General features: G+C 41.6%; 1 protein-coding gene across 3 annotated transcripts in view; it reads left to right on the top strand.

Moving 5' to 3' along the window:
• SPATS2 (spermatogenesis associated serine rich 2) overlaps nucleotides 1-18,242 on the top strand; it is a 161,065-nt gene that overhangs the window by 99,935 nt on the left and 42,888 nt on the right. For all 3 annotated transcript variants that reach the window (XM_034935923.3, XM_034935924.3, XM_055095685.2), the window contains one exon: nucleotides 14,985-15,064. In XM_034935923.3, the coding sequence (XP_034791814.2) occupies nucleotides 14,985-15,064 (80 nt within the window). The remainder of the gene's footprint in view (nucleotides 1-14,984; nucleotides 15,065-18,242) is intronic.

Below are 18,242 nucleotides of genomic sequence, written 5' to 3'. Positions count from 1 at the left end.
TCACAGCTGAGAAATATGGGCCAGGCACAGTGGCTCACATCTGTAATTCCAGCACTTTAGGAGGCTGAGGCGGGCGGATCACTTGAGGTCAGGAGTTCAAGACCAGCCTGGCCAACATGGTGAAACCCCATCTCTGGTAAAATACAAATTAGCTGAGCGTGGTGCTGCACGCCTGTAATCCCAGCTGCTTGGGAGACTGAGGCAGGAGAATTGCTTGAACCCAGGAGGCAGACGTTATAGTGAGCCAAGGTCACGCCACTGCACTTCAGCTTGTGCAACAGAGTGAGATTCTGTCTCAAAAAAAAAAAAGAAGGAAAAAACATGCAACTCAACACTCTCTCCCTGAAAAATGTTTGATTTTTCATTCATCTCATTCAAAAAGGTTGAACTGTACTTTTTTGACAACTCAAAGACAAGATTTTATTCTGGCTACCAAGTTGTTTCTCCTTTTTTTTTTTTGAGATGGAGTTTTGCTTTTGTTGCCCAGGCTGGAGTGGTGTAATGGCACAGTCTTGGCTCACTGCAACCTCCACCTCCCAGGTTCAAGTGATTCTCCTGTCTCAGCCTCCCTAGTAGCTGGGATTACAGACGTCCACCACCACGCCCAGCTAATTTTTGTATTTTTAGTAGAGACGGGTTTTCATCATGTTGGCCAGGCTGGTCTTGAACTCCTGAACTCAGGAGATCCTCCTGCCTCGGCCTCCCAAAGTGCTGGAATTACAGGCATGAGCCACCACTCCTGACCCCATTTCTCATTTTTAGGAGTAATTTTTTTCTATGTGAAATAGACTGGTTTTATTGATAGTGCTAGAAATGTTTTGAGCCTTTTGTTCACTTCCACCTGAAGTATTTACATTATTTATATACCATTTTAAGTCTATTATTTTCTCTAAAAGTTAAATTCCAAACTAAATTGTAAATTATATTTGTGGTTTTGGTACAAATTAAAACAATAATAGAGATCAAAGAAAGAAAAATATAACTTAGGAGCAGTTCACCAGCTGGTAAATCAACTGCATTTGCTTCTCATGTACCTTCTGGTTCTTATCTGTTAGCAAGACTTCTTAAATTCTGCCTAGTGATAATCATGCCATAAGATCATCTCCTTCAGTTACCTTTTTTTGAGTGTGTCCCAACCACCTAGTACAGTTAGTTGTGTATGATCTTCTTGAGGAGCAATCAGAAGAGACTTGTGAAATATCATCATTAGCCTGTTAGCCTTGTTCCAGTGTTTTGTTGCTTACCCATCAAAACTTTAAACTTATATTCAGCATATTTGTTTCTGCCTTAATTTAAGCTCGTACTTCCTTTGTAGCTTCAAGGGAATAAAGAACAATTGTGTGACATCCTCTTTTTTAAAAACTTTGAAGGTAAATAAGAAAGGCAATGTGAACATGAGTAATAGTATAAAACACTGACTGTTAGAACCAAACAAACTCAATTTTTAAATTCCATCTCTGTCACTAGCTAGTTAGGCTGTCCTAGCAAGCTAGGAAATCTGTTTACTGCTCTAGGTCTCCTCTTCCTTTCCTGTAAAATGGCAAGATTGCAGAAGACTTGTATGTAGGGATATCAAGAGGATTAACTGAGATGATTCATGTAGAGCTCCTTCACAGTGTCTAGCAGAATGAAGCACTCATTAATGCCAGCTGCTGTTATGGTGGTCTGTTTAGCCTTTTTCAACTTGAGACCATTTATAATTCCTGTAACTCAGTAGTTCTCACCTGTTAGACCCATTGTTCCCTTTTTATTTATTTTTTATTATTATCTTTTGAGACAGAGCCTTGCTCCATCAACCAGGCTGAAGTGCAGTGGCACAGTCAGCTCACTGCAGCCTCAAACATTTGAGCTCAAGCGATCATCCTGCCTTAGCCTCTTGAGTAGCTGAGACCACAGGAAAGCACCTCGCTAATTTTTTTAAAAACTGTTCTATAGAGACAGGATCTCACTGTGTTGCCTAAGCAGGTATCAAGTTTTAGGTTTCAAGTGATCTTCCTGGCTTGGCCTCCCAAAGTGCTTGGATTACAGGTGCGAGCCACTGTGCCTGGCCAAAATTTGTATTTTAACCATTTTTAAGTGTATAGCTCAGTGGCATTAGTACACTCCCATTGTTGTACAACCATTACTGTCATTCATGTCCAGAACTCTTTTCATATTGTAAAACTGAAACTCTATACCCATTAAACAGTAACTTACCATTCCCTCCCAGTTGTTGGCAACCACCATTCTACCTACTGTCTTTGTGAATTTGACTACTCTAGGTAACACATATTTAAGTGAGATTAAGCTGGGTTCAGTGGCTCATACCTGGATTCCCAGTACTTTGGGAGAGTCATTTGAGCCCAGGAGTTTGAAACCAGCCTGGGCAACACAGTGAGACCCCGTCTCTACAAAAAAATTTAAAAAATTACCCAGGGCATGGTGGGGCGTGTCTTTAGTCCCTGCTTCTTGGGAGGCTGAGGTGGGAGGATCACATAAGCCCAGGAGGTTGAGTCTATAGTGAGCCAAGGTTGCGCCAGTGCACTTCAGCCTGGGTGACAGAGCAAGACTCTGTCTCAAAAGCGCCCCCCAAAACAAAAATTTATTATTGAAAAGTTTAAAATTATAAAAATAGAAGAGTATGAGGAACTCCTATATACCTGTAACTCAGGTTCAATAATTAGCTACATATGGCTATTTTTTTTTGTCTGTCTTTCCACCCACCACCGATGGGTTTATTTTGAAGCAACTTTCTCCCACTATCTTAAGGAAAGACTTTAAAAATAAAACATAAAATGTACTAACCAAAATTGAAAAGAATTGATGTCAGTACATTATTACATATAGAATTAAGAACATCTGTTCATTAAAAGGCACAATTAAGAGAATGAAAAGGCAAGTTACAGAATGGGAGAAGAAACTTGGAATTATATTTAACAGATAGAGAAACACAACAAATCAATAAGAAAAAGACAACTCCCCTTCCCAGAAACTGGGCAAGAATAGGCATGTCAGGAAAGAGAATATCCAAATGGCTTATTTTATATATTTATATATATATATATATAATATTATATTATATTATATTATTATATTATTCAGTCTCTTTAGAAGTAAGTGAAATGCAAATTGAAACCCTAATGAAATAACTGTAATACTGATCTCATGCCAGAATCACTAAAATTGAAAAGAATAACAGGGCCAGGCGTGGTGTCTCATGGCTTTAATCCCAGCACTTTGGGAGGCTGAGGTGGTCGGATCCCTTGAGCTCTGGAGTTTGAGACCAGCCTGGGCAACATGGCTAAACCCCGTCTCTACAAAAAGTAAAAAATTAGCCAGACGTGGTGGCGCATGCCTGTAATCCCACTGTAATCTCAGCTACTCAGGAGGCTTAGGCTGGAGGATTGCTTGAGCCCGGGTAGTCGAGGCTGCAGTGAGCCATGATTATGTCACTGCACGCAGCCTGGGCAACAGAGTGAGACCCTGTCTCAAAAAAAAAAAAAAAAAAGACAACAACAACAACAAAAAACAGAATAATGAAAGCAAAGAGTGTATGGAGTGTATGGGGAACAATAGAAACTTGGCTGGGCATGGTGGCTCATGCCTATAATCCCAGCACTTTGGGAGGCCGAGACAGGCAAATCACCTGAGTTCAGGAGTTTGAAACCAGTCTAGCCATCATGGCAAAAAACCCATCTCTACTAAAAATTAAAAAATTAGCTGGTCGTGGTAACATATGCCTGTAATCCCAGCTACTCGGGAGGCTGAGACAGTAGAATCACTTGAGCCCAAGAGGTGGAGGTTGCAGTGAGCTGAGATCACACCACTGTACTCCAGCCTGAGCAACAGAGCAAGACTGTCTCACACACACATACACACACACAAAAATCTCAAACACTGCTAGTGAGAATCTAAATTGGTACAGCGTCTTTGAAAAACTGTTTGACAGTATGTACTGAAGTTGAAGCTACACATATCATATTTAGTTCTATTTTTGTATATATTCAACAGAAGTGCATTCCTAGGTACACCGTAACACTTGTACAAGAATATTGAAAACAGCATTGTTTGTATTGTCCCAAAACTGGAAGCAACCCAGTTGCCCATCACTAGCAGGATAAGTAAATAATGGCATAATCATACCGTGAAATATTATTCAGCAATGAAAACGAATAAACTGCCTTTACTTGTAAGAAGCTAACATGAGTCTTACAACATGATGTTGAGCAAAAATCCAAATGCACACCAAAAATAAAATGCATACAGGGTTATTCCTTTTATAGATAATGATAAAACTAAACCATAATATTTAGGGATGTATGCTTAAGTGGTATGAATTCAGTGATTGTATTAGTCCGTTTTCCTGCTGCTGATAAAGAAAGGAAGTGGAAGTCCAGAGAGCGATTACCTTTGGTGAGTGGGAGAGGATTGAGAGGGGGCGTGAGGAAGACTTCTAAGCACTAGCAGTGTTTTACTTATTCACCTGGGTAGTAGTACTGGGTATTTGCTTTGTGATAAATTATCAGACCAGAATCCTTTATGTGTTTGCATCGTACCTGTGTTATATATCACCATAACTTTTTTTAAGAGGACATTTCATTTGGCCAGAACAGGCTTAATTAAACAAGTGTGTTACATAGAGTGTCTCTTATCTTCACAAGTTTAACACTTAAAGCTGCCTTGTGATAATTTTAACAATTAGTTGGAGACAGGAATATTTATAATTGAAGTTGATTATTGACTTCTAAGTCAGTTTAAGAAAAAAGAATCTGACAGGTTTAATTCTCATTGACATGAAGGTTAATGAGTGAGGAGTGACAGATTTTGCAGTGCCGTAGTGTTATGAGAAAGGTCATGGTTTAGTTGGAGACAGAAGCAAGCAATTAGGATTGGCCTATTCATTTCTGTACTTTGAAGCAAGGTAGATGGGTGGAGAGGGAAAGCATTCACTCTTTTACAGTTCTAAAAGGAATATCCAAAACAAAGTCTTTTATAACAACAAACAACTTCTCTCAGATCTAAACTGGAATTAGTGCTATTATGTATGAAATGAAACACAGATTTAAAATAAGAAATCATTTCCCATTCCTCACCGTCCAGATTCTTACTAGCTATTCTGTACTGATCTTAGTTAACTGGAAGTTTAATACCTGGTTGTCTATCACTGGCAGAATAGATAAATAAATAATGGCATAATCATACAATGAAATATTATTCAGTGATTGTATTAGTCTGTTTTTTTGCTGCTGATAAAGACATATCCGAAACTGGGCGATTTACAAAAGAAAGAGGTTTATTGGATTTACAGTTCCACGTGACTGGGGAGGCCTCACAATCTTGGCGGAAGGCAAGGAGGAGCAAGTCACATCTTAATGTGTATCTCTATTTGCAACAGGCAGAGAAACTCCCGTTTTTTAAAACCATCAGATCTCATGAGACCTATTCACTATCACAAGAGCAGCACAGGAAAGACCCGCCCCCATGATTCAGTCATCTCCCACCGGGTCTGTCCCACAACACATGGGAATTATGGGAGCTACAAGATGACATTTGGGTGGGGACGCAGAGCCAAACCATATGAAAATGAGTAAACTGCCTTTACTTGCAAGAACATAAGATGAGTCTTACAATATGATGTTAAGCAAAAATCCAAATGCACGCCAAAAATAAAATGCATACAGGGTTATTCCTTTATAGATAAAGGTAAAACTGAACCATAATATTTAGGGATATATGCTTAAGTCGTATGAATTATAACGAAGTATTAAAGATACTTTAATTTTTTGACTTACAGAATTGAATTTCTTTGAGTATTCTTGTTGCTACAAAAAAATTACAATTGAATTTCTTTACTGGTATACTGGTAGAATTGTTGTTGTTGTTGTTGTTGTTGTTGTTGTTGTTTTGAGATGGAGTCTTGCTCTGTAGCCCAGGCTGGAGTACAGTGGCGTGGTCTCGGCTCACTGCAAGCTCCGCCTCCCTGGTTCAAGCAGTTCCCCTGCCTCAGCCTTCCGAGTAGCTGGGATTACAGGTGCACGTCACCACACCTGGCTAGTTTTTAAAATATTTTTAGTAGAGACAGGGTTTCACCATGTTGGCTAGACTAGTCTCGAACTCTTGACCTCAGGCAATCCACCCCACTTGGCCTCCCAAAGTGCTGGGATTACAGGCGTGAGCCACTGTGCCCAGCCTGGTAGACTTCTTAAGAATCTGAAAGACGGAGAGGAATAGGAAGGAATTTTTTTAAAAACTGCATTTCATTTCGTATGTAGGAAAACAAATTCCAGACTAATGAGAGATGTCCTGGAGACAGAAGAGGGGGCATTAAAGTCAATATCATTGCCTCCTGGCTGTTCTCTAGAGTATAGTACTAATGATAGGGAAGTCGGGAAGGGAAGTGCTGGGAAGGGAAGGGCCGTGGTCCCTTTAAATGATATGGAAGGGTGGAAGGGCGTGGTCCCTGGCTAGGGCTCCATCCCGGGCCTAAGACCTAGGTGAGGATAGGCATTTTTGTTTTCCTGGCCAAATGTTGCATTTCCCAAGACCACCCTGGCCTGCCACGCCCCCATCCTGTGCCTATAAAAACCCAGAGACCCCAGCAGGAAGACACACAGGTGGCTGGACGTGGAGAGGAGCACGTCAGGGGAGGAACACACAGGTGGCCGGAGGTAGAAAGGAATGCACCGACAGTCACCAGCATGCCAGCAGGTCACCAACCGGCAGAATGACATGGAGTTTGGCTGGGGCAGTAGGAGGAGAGCCTGGGCCGCCTAGTGGCCCGACTCCAGGGAAAAACCGTCTCCCTTCTGGCTCCCCCATCTGCCGAGAGCTACTTCCACTCAATAAAACCTTGCACTCATTCTTCAAGCCCATGTGTAATCTGATTCTTCTGGTACAAGGCAAGAAACCCCAGGATACAGAAATGCCTCTGTCCCTGTGAGAAGACAGGGGTCTAATTGACACAACACAAGCAGCCTATGGATGGTAGGTTGCTAAACCGAAAGAGCATCCTGTAACACACACCCACTGGGGCTTCAGCTGTAAACATTCACCCCTAGACACTGCCTGTCCGTATGCTCCCCTAGAGGTTTGAGCAGCAGGGCACTGAAGAAGCGAGCCACACCCCCACTGCATGCCCTGTGAGGGGGACAAGGGAACTTTTCCTGTTGCACTAAGAAGGTTTGTGAAAGGTGGACTGACTTGGAGGAATTGACAGGATTATTACCAGAACAAACCTTTTAAACAATGAGACCCTCAATAGTTCTTGGAACTTAGCTGGGCGTGGTGGCTCACGCCTGTAATCCCAGCACTTTGGGAGGCCGAGGCGGGCGGATCGCCTGAGGTCAGGAGTTTGAAACCAGCCTGACCAACATGGAGAAACCTTGTTTCTACTAAAAATACAAAATTAGCCAGCCATGGTGGCACATGCCTATAATCCCAGCTACTTGGGAGGGTGAGGCAGGAGAATCGTTTGAACCTGGGAGGCGGAGGTTGCAGTGAGCCAAGATCGCCATTACACTCCGGCCTGGGCAACAAGAGTGAAACTCCTCTCAAAAAAAAAAAAATTCTTGGAATTTAACAATTAAAAGCTTATTCTATTGCACCTACTGAAAACTCAGGAAATCTATGAGGGAAAGTAAGGTAGGATTTAATTGTTTGTCTACCTCCTTCCCATAAAAACCCTGATGTTTCCATCAAGCTCTACCTGGAAAATTCAGAACTCATTCTAGAAGTTTGGAAACTTCTTGATTTAAGTGCTTTGTCTCATAAGAAGAGGCACAGCATCCTTCAGAATATAGTTGAAATGGCACTCAAAGGAGCAAAGTAAGGAAAAAATTTCATCAGCTGTTGAGATTATAGGCAAGTGAAAGCTGAAATAACAGGAATATGAAAGGCTGTTTTCTTGCATTGAAGCAGATTGACTGGTAATTGGACAAGTGTGGATTTTTTCTGAACCTGTGAGTTGCAGTAGTCATCTGATAGAAGATTGATTGATGAACCGTCAGTCGGTATGCTTACAACCTCTGGAGAGGATATGTATAGTTTGACCATTGGCAACAAAGATGGCATTACTCTTAAATAAGTTTTGAAGAATTAAATATATATAAAAGTGTTAGCATTTCAAAAGGCTACAATAGCACACTATAGTAGTATTAATTAAAGCAGACTAGAAGTCCTACAAAATGGCATTTGGACATATTTTTCTAAATTTCCCTGATGTGCTCTGATTTGGTCCCCTTCCAAACTTGATACCCTATTATTTACACATTCTCTTTTTCATAAATATTTTATTTCCTACCAAAACAGTCGTATTTCCTCCAATAAGTGGTAAGTTGGTAGATGAAGATTTACCACCCAGGAAATTAAAGTTAGTGGCATCTTTAGTTTTTGGTTTTTGTGGTTTTGTCTTTTTTTTTTTTTTTTTTTTAATTTTTGAGACAGGGTCTTGCTCTGTTGCCCAGGCTGGAGTGCAGTGGCATGCTCATAGCTCCCTGCAACCTCAGACTCCTGGGCTCAAGCAATCCTCTTGCCTCAGCCCGCCAACTAGTTAGGACTACAGATGCATGCATGCCAGCATGCCCAGCTACTTTTTAAATTTTTTATAGAATTGGGGTCTAGCTGTGTTGCCCAGGCAGGTCTCAAGCTCCTGGCCTCAGGCGATACTCCTATCTTGGCCTCCCAAAGTGCTGGGATTACAGGTGTGAGCCACTGCAGCCAGCCGGAATCTTTAGTTGTGAAGTTCTGAATAGGCCTGAAGTACTAATTCTTGTGACAATAACTTCCTTTTCTTTGCACTTATATTTGTACAATATAACCCCAGTCCCCACATTTGCCATTAGTGCACATGAAGAAACTGAACTCCACTTGTAATTTTATTGGTGACTTACATGTGGATTATTCTCAAAGTTGGCATGAGGCAAAGCAATTCCAAGCAATTGGTCACTTTCTTTTATGGTCCAATATTGGCTGTGTTCAGTCTGAAGGAGAACTTCAGGTTAATTGTTCATTTCTGTAAGCATTGTCACTTACATAGGCTCTGCTCTTGAGTTTACTTTTTAGGAGAAAGTTGATACCATTAGAGAAAATATGTCAAGTAATAATCATACTTGTCAGGTTATCTAGACTTCTGGGCTTTACCTGTATTTAACTGGATCTTACCTCTTCTGGTCTTTCTTTGGCCATGGTGAAATTGTTACGGATCTTTGGAGTGTCACTTTTCTGGCCAGAAACCTCTGTGGCCAGTGATGCCTTTGCCTGAGTTCTTGTCCTGCATCCAGGAAGAATGATGTATACAAAGAAGTGGAAGGTGAACAAGATGAAAGAGAAGCTTTATTGAGTGTTACAACAGCTCAGCAGAGACCCGCAGTGGGTACCTCCTCTCTGTAGGCAGGTCGTCTCCTACAGAGTATTCAGCTCTCAGCAGAGAGGAGGCCCTGTAGAGGATGGTTTGCCAGCAGGTCGTCCCATTGTCTCTGCAGCTCTCAGCAGAGAAGGTGGCTCCTCTCTGCAGCAGGTTGTCCCCGTCCTCTCTCCATCCCCTGCCCAGCTCTGGCTGAGCCTGGGGCTTTTGTCGACCTTAGAGGGGAGAAAGTGCGTGCCAGTTGGACCGTGGGTGGCCATGGGCGGGCCTGGAAAAGGCACCACAAGTCACTACCCGAGTATGCTGGACTAGCAGCCTGGCCCCCAGCCTTCAGAATGCCCTCCCTGGCCTGACAGTGGGGCCTAACCAGGGACCCACCCCCTTCTGCCCAAGAATCTGCCTGCCTCCTGCTGCCATTCATAGCACCCTGGCTCAGCCAACTTTGCTGAGACTGGAGCAGGTGCCGACAACAGGGAGAAGCCAGACAAGCAGGAGCAGGCTCTTCCTAGCCTGTGAGGGCAGGGAGGCCTTCCTGTGGCCTCAAGAGTACACGGATGCCTGAGTGTGCAGCTATGGTTTGGGCAGCTACAGCTGGGAGATGGGGGGCTCCTGCCTGCTTCATGGAGCGGGAGGCCTGAGTCTACAGCCACAGTTTTGGCAGTGGCACCTGGGGAGTTCCTGCCCCAACTCAGAAGGGGTAGGGCTCCTGCTCCCCCTGCCACCCACTTTCAGGCTCCACTGAGTGTGTATCCCTGCTGGCCTGGTGGTGCCTCCCTGCTGCAGCCAGTGTGATGTGAATAATGTTATTACTCAACTTACTTTATGTATGTGTAAGGAATATCAGTAGATTATAGCAAGAATCTGAGATCCTTAGAAGAAAGGCTATATATCAAGGTACTGTTAAAATAATGGCAACTTGAGAACTAGTATATTTGGTGAGTTACACAGCACTAATGTAAAGCATAAAACCTGGACTGCCTTTTTGATTATACAGTAGGATTTACTGTGTGACTTTGGGCAAGGAGTAGTACCATGACTGATTTTCTCATCAATATGAGATTAAGAGAGGATATTCTGGGAGGGATTATAATTCCATTTTTCTCCTTGCTTGTCAGAGGGAATAATTTGCCATTATGTTAACAAAAGAAAGATACAAGCAATCCAAAACTGTAAGGTTTTGGTTGTCGAATTCAGATACAAATTCAGTAACCCCCATGAGAATCCTTAGACTTACTCCATACCTGGGTTCCACCCCCTCTACACTTGTCTCTATGGTGAGCAGCCTAGAATTTGGGCACAGGCTTTTCCATGATGGAGATAATCTGCTCATGGATAATTGTATCAAATTCACTTCAGTACCTCTAAGAGCCTTACTGTGTGTTCATATTAGCTCTGCCATACCTCTTTAGATAGCACCCAAGGTGGTAGAGCTTTTAATAATTTTCACTCCATAATAGTGTTATTGTGGAGGTCTAGCATATGTATTTGGTATTGTACAGTTAGATAAATTAATGCATTGTTGTTATATTGAGATGATTATTCTTTTTTTATCAGTCTCTTGCACTAGACAGTAAAACTCTAAGAGGGCAGGAAACGTTTCTTGTTCACTGTTGTATCCTAGTGTATCCAACGCCTACAGCAGTACATGGATGTACAAAACACCTCTTAGAGACCTTGGTGACATTTCTTTTGTGAGTATAGCAAGAAGCAGAATTGCTGCATCATGTGGTAGTTCTATGTTTTATCTTTTAAGGAACCAACATGTGGTTTTTATTGGGGCTGTACCATTTTACATTTCCACTAGCAGTGCCCCAGAATTCCAGTTTTTCCACATTCTTGCCACACTTGTTGTTTTCTGTTTTTTTTTTTAATAAATAAATATGCACCCTGGGTATAAATATAATCAGAACTTTAAACCAAATTAATTCTAAAACACTTAGTACAGTATGATCTTCAGGTTAAATTATAAATTAACAGCAGAATGAGACTGTGTTTTAAAGCTTGTCAAGACACCTGTTCAAGGTTGATTTAATACATGGAATAATCAGGCTCAGCTATTTCTATGTCATTCTCAGTGCCTAAAAACAACTTTTACCTAATTTTTGAAGCCAGCAAAAACAATAATAACAAAACCTGTAGTATTTACAAATATGTCATTTGTACTGTAAATAACATACTTTTTCTCAAATATACCTGAATGTGTGCTATTTGAAATAATTCCAACCAGCCTGACCAACATGGTGAAACCCTGTCTCTACTAAAAATACAAAAATTAGCCAGGCGTGGTAGCGTGTGCCTGTAATCCCAGCTACTGGGAATGCTGAGGCAGAAGAATGGCTTGAACCCGGGAAGCGGAGGTTGTAGTGAGCCAAGATCACAGCATTGTACTCCCCGCCTGGGCAACAGAGCGAGACTCCGTCTCCAAAAAAAAAAGAAAGAAATAATTCCAAAAAAACTTCTGAAATGGTTCCTGATAGAGTGAAATAAATAAGAAAGCTCAACAAGCTCAAGGCTTCCTCATTTTTTTTTTTTTTTTTTTTTTTGGAGATAGAGTCTTGCTCTGTCACCCAGGCTGGAGTGCAGTGGCTCATTCTCGGCTCACTGCAACCTCTGCCTCCCGGGTTCAAGCAATTCTCCTGCTTCAGCCTCCCCAGTAGCTGGAATTACAGGTGCCTGCCACCATGCCTGGCTAATTTTTGTATTTTAGTAGAGACGGGGTTTCACCATGTTTGCTGATCTCGAACTCCTGACTTCAAGTGATCCGCCCGCCTCAGCCTCCCAAAGTGCTGGGATTACAGGTGTGAGCCACTGCATCTGGCCTAGGCATCCTCATATTCTTTATGAATCTTGCCTGAGAATTTTTTTTTTACCTGAACACCCAGGATTAGAGAAATTTAGCAGCACTTTTTCCTTAAAAATGTGTTTCTGGTAGAATACATGCTCTTGTATCACAGCTAAATATTAATAAAAAAAAGAAATCCTGCCTTATTTCTTACCAATAGAATTAGGTAAATCTTAAGCTTTCTTTTCATGAAAAAATAAGAGTTTAAAAATCACTAAGTATTGATGGGAATTAAAAATTACTTTCTGTATAATACTAAGAGATATTTAGGTGCCAGTTGATTAAAGTAAGGTTTTGAATCTACTTGAGGTGTTGGTTTAAGTTTAAAAAGGCAGTATCAGCTAGTGAGTAGACAAATTAAGATGTTAGATTATTGCTTTGTCTTTTTGGTGACCTCATGTCATAGAATATAAATGCAAAATTGTCATTTGTGCCCTCCTGACCTATATAGACCATCTCAGTGCCTCCCATGCCCTCTGGCTTACTTAAGTTTGGCCATTGGGCAGCATTGGCAGGAGATTCCGAGGAAGGGAGGAGAGTAAGGTAGGGACTTTTATTCCTCTAATCTTTCTCTGAGGGGTAGCTGTGGGCTGAGTGTGTCCTTTGGCCAAAGGTCACAGCAACTGTCTGATGGTGCTTTCTATACCAGATGAAACAAAAATAAAAGGGCCCTTTCTGTCTTTGGCTCCTGTAACTGCTTCCTCCTCACACTCAAGTCTCAAGTAGCAGTGCACATTGCTTAAAAGCCAGCAAAAACAGTAACAAGAGGTACAGCCCTATCTTGGGTGGTTTCCCTACTCTTTGCTAGCACCTTTGAAAATACTCCTGTTATTAAACTCTATTAAGATTGCCCAATTTGAGTATGCCATTCGCTTCCTCTTTGGGATCTTGACTGAAATAGCTGCTTTATATATTTTTAATTATTATCATAACAGTGTTCCAGATAAACCCTAATTATACTAATTTATTTTGGCCAATAATTGAGTGTTTGCAGAACTACCCTTTGTTTTTTGTTTGTTTTTTGAGACAGGATCTCTCTCTGTCACCCAGCTGGAATGCAGTGGTGCATTCACGACTCATTGCAGCCTCAACCTCCCAGACTCCAGCTGTCTTCCCGCCTCAGCCTCCCAATTAGCTGGGGCTACAGGCAAGTGCCACCATGCCCAGCTAATTTTTCTCCTTTTTATAGAGGCAAGGTTTCACCATATTGTCCAGGCTGCTCTTGAACTTCTGGGCTCAAGCGATCCACCTGCCTTGGCCTCCCAAAATGTTCGGATTATAGGCGTGAACCACCACACCCAGCCTTTCCTTTGTTTTTCTTGCAGTTTGTGTCATCTAGTATGTTGTTAAAGGGAAAAAAAAAAAAAAACAGAGCTAGATAAGAGGCTAGTAATAGAACCCAAAATGCTGTTTTGTGTTCCCTCTTTTCCCTAAAAGAGATTGGTGGTTTGATTCACTAATAAGTGGATTATTGATGTCCTTCATATCATCCCACTGCTCATTAATACCTCTTTGGGGGAGGATACATTAAAACATTCGAGTTATATCATTTGGCTGATCTATAGGAATTCTGAGAAGGTTCTAAATAGTGCTTTGGTTCTATAAGATCTTCGTTTTTGTAGACTGTGTCTCTTTTCAATTAATAAAGATAATTGGGAGTTAACCATATTATATAGTCATCTAGAAAACTCAAGCTTAAATACTGTTTGTATAAGTGTTAGCCGATTTTTCATTTGAGTAGCAGTCTAGAAATGGCCAGTATTAACAAAAGTTAAATCTAAATTAATTCAAGGTTCAAGATTAAGCCATGAAAGAATCTTTAATTGAAACATATCTGTAATAACAGCAAAATAATTTGGAAAGTGTACTAGAGTATTACCGTGGTTTTTTTGTACCCCTTTTCTTAACATTTTTCCTTTTACTTGCCTTGTTGAAATTCTAACTCCTAAGCTACTTCCAAGTACAGTGCAGAGATCAGTAATATTGTTATCACCTGGGAGTAAAAATCTGCCACAGGCCAGACTGCTGAATCACAACCTACATTTTAGCATAAGATTCCCTAGGTGGTAAGTATGCACATCAGAATTTGAAAAGCACTCTAACCATTTCCTGAGATTTTATCTTATTGGGTTAAAACAAAGCTGTTGAGTGTTAAAGCTGAAGTAATTTATTGATCACATAGGGGTAAAGAAACTGATTAAATTTGCACATAGCCTTTTTCTTTGTAAGTACAGAGAAACCAGAATCTTTTTTGTAATCAATCATATTGAACTGTTTTTCCATAACCTACAACTTGGATGCCTTGCTTCATCAAGCATTATATTAGGGACACACACATGAATGTATTCACGGCTTTATAGTCTACAAACATAATATGTATGGTTCCGGCTAGAAGAGGAAATAACTGTGTGTTGTTAATGCTACAGAAGCTCCCATCCCACTCACATTTTCAGATTCTTTAGTGTTAAATTTTACCATGGGGAGCTATTTACTTGTGACATTTTTAGAAGGCCTTAAGGTGGGATAATTAACAACGATATCAAGGATTACAGGACAGTCTAATATGTTGATGTATTTAGTGTTTACCTCAAGCTGTGACAGTTTTTATTAAAATTAAATTTCTGTATTATAAGTTTAATTCAAAAGGCAGTTATACGTTATCTATGTAACAGAATTTGCCAAATAGCAACTAAGTTGCTGTTAATTGTTTTATGGTACGAAAGCAGCCAGTCTTGGCCCTTCTGTCTTAGGGATGGATTATATTTGGATTATGTTGAATATATTTTTCCCTTATTCTTTCAGGTTCATCAGGATTCATTTTTGATTTGCAGTCCAATACCGTACTGGCCCAGGGAGGAGCTTTTGAGAACATGAAAGAGAAGGTAAGACTAGTCACTATGGATAGTAAACTTAAATGTCATAGGAAAATTTAGGTACTAATACGACTAGTGGCTACCACAAACTCATTATGAGACTGAAATTTTAAGAATAAAACAATGCCACTATATATCAGAGAGTGACGGCCATAAATAGGTTCTGATTGCGCAGAACCTATTAACCTATTAAATGCAAACATTTTCTTTGCCTATCTCCATGTATATTCATTCTAAATTCTTTTGAAGATATTCAGTATTAATTAGTTGATTAATATTTATGTGGCTGAGTGTATCTCACTTGGCAACATTCCTTAAGGAACAATCTGAATAGGATCTTCCCAAGTACTTGAAGAGCATTCTTAAGTCCAGGAGGCTTCAGAGCCAAGACAAGAAATAGGTCTTTTTTTTTTTTTTTTGAGACAGAGTCTCGCACTGTCACCCAGGCTGGAGTGCAGTGGCCGATCTGGGCTCACTGCAAGCTCTGCCTCCCGGGTTCGCGCCATTCTCCTGCCTCAGCCTCTCCAAGTAGCTGGGACTACAGGTGCCCACCACCATGCCCGGCTAATTTTTTGTATTTTTAGTAGAGACAGGGTTTCGCTGTGGCCTTGATCTCCTGACCTCGTAATCCGCCCGCCTCGGCCTCCCAAAGTGCTGGGATTACAAGCGTGAGCCACCATGCCCGGCCAAAATAGGTCTTTTGTGGGTTTTTTCGGGACAGTCTCACTCTGTCACCCAGGTTGGAGTGCAGTGGCACGATCTCAGCTCACTGCAATCTCTGTCTCCTGGGTTCAAGTGATTCTCGTGCCTCAGCCTCCTGAGTAGCTGGGATTACAGGCGTGCATCATCACGCCCAGCTAATTTTTGTATTTGTAGTGGAGACAGGGTTTCTCCCTGTTGGCCAGGGTGATCGCAAACTCCTGGCCTCAAGTGATCCACCCGCCTCAGCCTCCCAGAGTGATGGGATAGTCACGACACCTGGCCAGAAGTAGATCTAAGGAGCATTCTTTTGGAAGAAAACCAAGTGGTTTTAGTAATGTAACCCTCAACGAGCTGTACTGAGAAAAACATAAAAGCTTTATGGGCTCTCTTTTTTTTTTTTTTTTTTTTGAGACAGAGTCTTACTCTGTAACCCAGGCTGGAGTGCAGTGACGCAATCTCGGCTCCCTTTAGCCTCCACCTCCTGGGTTCAAGTGATTCTCATCCCCCAGCCTCCTGAGTAGCTGGAATTACAGGCGTCTGCCACCATGCCTGGCTAATTTTTATATTTTTAGTAGAGACGGGTTTTGTCATGTTGGCCAGGCTGGTCTCAAACTCCTGACCTCAGGCTATCTGCCTGCCTTGGCCTCCCAAAGTGTTGGGATTATAGGCGTGAGCCACTGCACCTGGCCTCTCTGTCTTATTTAAAAAAAAATTGTTGACTATGGAGTCCTGTACAGTGGTTGAGTACTATAAATACTTGTATTTTAAGTTATCAGAATCTTACCTTTATCGTAGAGTCTGTAAGTTTGGTGCCTTTTTTTGTTGTTGTTGTTGTTTTGTTTTCTGTTGTTTTGAGACGGAATTTCACTCTGTCGTCCAGGCTGGAGTGCAGTGGCGTGATCTCAGCTCACTGCACACCTCCGCCTCCTGGGTTCAAGTGATTCTCCTGCCTCAGCCTCCCATGTAGCTGGGGATATAGGTGCGTGCCACCATGCCTGGCTAAGTTTTTATATTTTTAGTAGAGAGGGTGTCACCATGTTAGCCAGGATGGTCTCAATCTCCTGCGTGATCCACCCGCCTTGGCCTCCCAAAGTGCTGGGATTACAGGCATGAGCCACCGCACCCAGCAGAGTCTGTAAGTTTTACCTAAACTTCCATTTTTTAGGGATCATTGCTGTGATTGATACATACTAAGTTGCTCATCTCAAAAATGTATTAACCTTCGTTGAATTACAGACTGTGTACCTTCTCACTTGTATGGTTTTTTTATTTTTTGAAACAGAGTCTCCCTCTGTTGCCCAGGCTGGAGGCTGAGGCAGGAGAGTGGCGTGAACCCGGGAGGCAGAGGTTGCAGTGAGCCGAGATTGTGCCACTGCACTCCAGCTTAGGCGACAGAGCGAGACTCCGTCAAAAAAGAAAAAGAAAAGAGAGAGAAACCAGTATCTAGGAGCTAGGTGTGCTTGTTGCTATTGAGGAGTCATTGTTTTTAGACTTTTTCATGGATGAAACTAGGAGATTTTTTTTGTTAAAAAATGAGTTCACATTGACATCTTCAATTCAAATATACTATTAAAAGATCTTTTCTCATCTTATTTTAAACATGTATTTCTTCTCTCTTAACCAAATTTTTAGTTCCTAAAAACATTATTCACTGATTTGCTTTATTTTTATAATACTCATAAAATAATAACAACCCTACAGTATAATATTACTACTATGTTACTAATGATAAAACCATTGAATAAAATTTAAGATTTGCAATTCTTTTACCCTTTAAATGTATCTCTCTAAACCCACATAGTAAGAATATTGTGTTCAAAAGTCAGTGGGGCCAGGCGCGGTGGCTCATGCTTGTAATCCCAGCACTTTGGGAGGCCGAGGCAGGCAGATCACTTGAGTGAGGTCAGGAGTTTGAGACCAGCATGTCCAACATGGTGAAACCCTATCTGTACTAAAAATACAAAAATTAGCCAGGCGTGGTGGTGCACGTCTCTAATCCCAGCTACCTGGGAGACTGTGACAGAATTGCTTGAACCTGGGAGGCAGAGGTTGCAGTGAGCCAAGATCTCACCACTGTACTCCAACCCTGACAGAGTGAGACTCCGCCTCCAAAAAATAAAAAAACGGTCAGTGGGAAGATTTATTCTAGTTCACCCTTTCCCTGAAGGTGCAATATTTTTAAAAGGGCAAGCTTACATAAGATCTCAGTTCCAATCTTTTTGTTTGGGTTTTTTGGTTTTGTTTGAGACAGTCTTGCTGTCACCCAGGCTGGAGTGCAGTGTTGTGATCTCAGCTCACTGCAGCCTCAACCTCCCAGGCTCAAGCAGTCCTCCCGCCTCAGCCTCCTGAGTAGCTGGGACCACAGGCATGTGCCACCACATCCGGCTAATTTTATTTTTTGTAGAGACAAGGTCTCACTATGTTGCCTAGGCTGATCTCAAACTCCTGAGATCAAAGGATCCTCCCACCTCAGCCTCCCAAAAGT

This window comes from Pan paniscus, chromosome 10 (assembly GCF_029289425.2).
Source record: "Pan paniscus chromosome 10, NHGRI_mPanPan1-v2.0_pri, whole genome shotgun sequence".
Taxonomy (NCBI): domain Eukaryota; kingdom Metazoa; phylum Chordata; class Mammalia; order Primates; family Hominidae; genus Pan; species Pan paniscus.
This window is presented reverse-complemented; position numbering and strand designations above follow the sequence as displayed.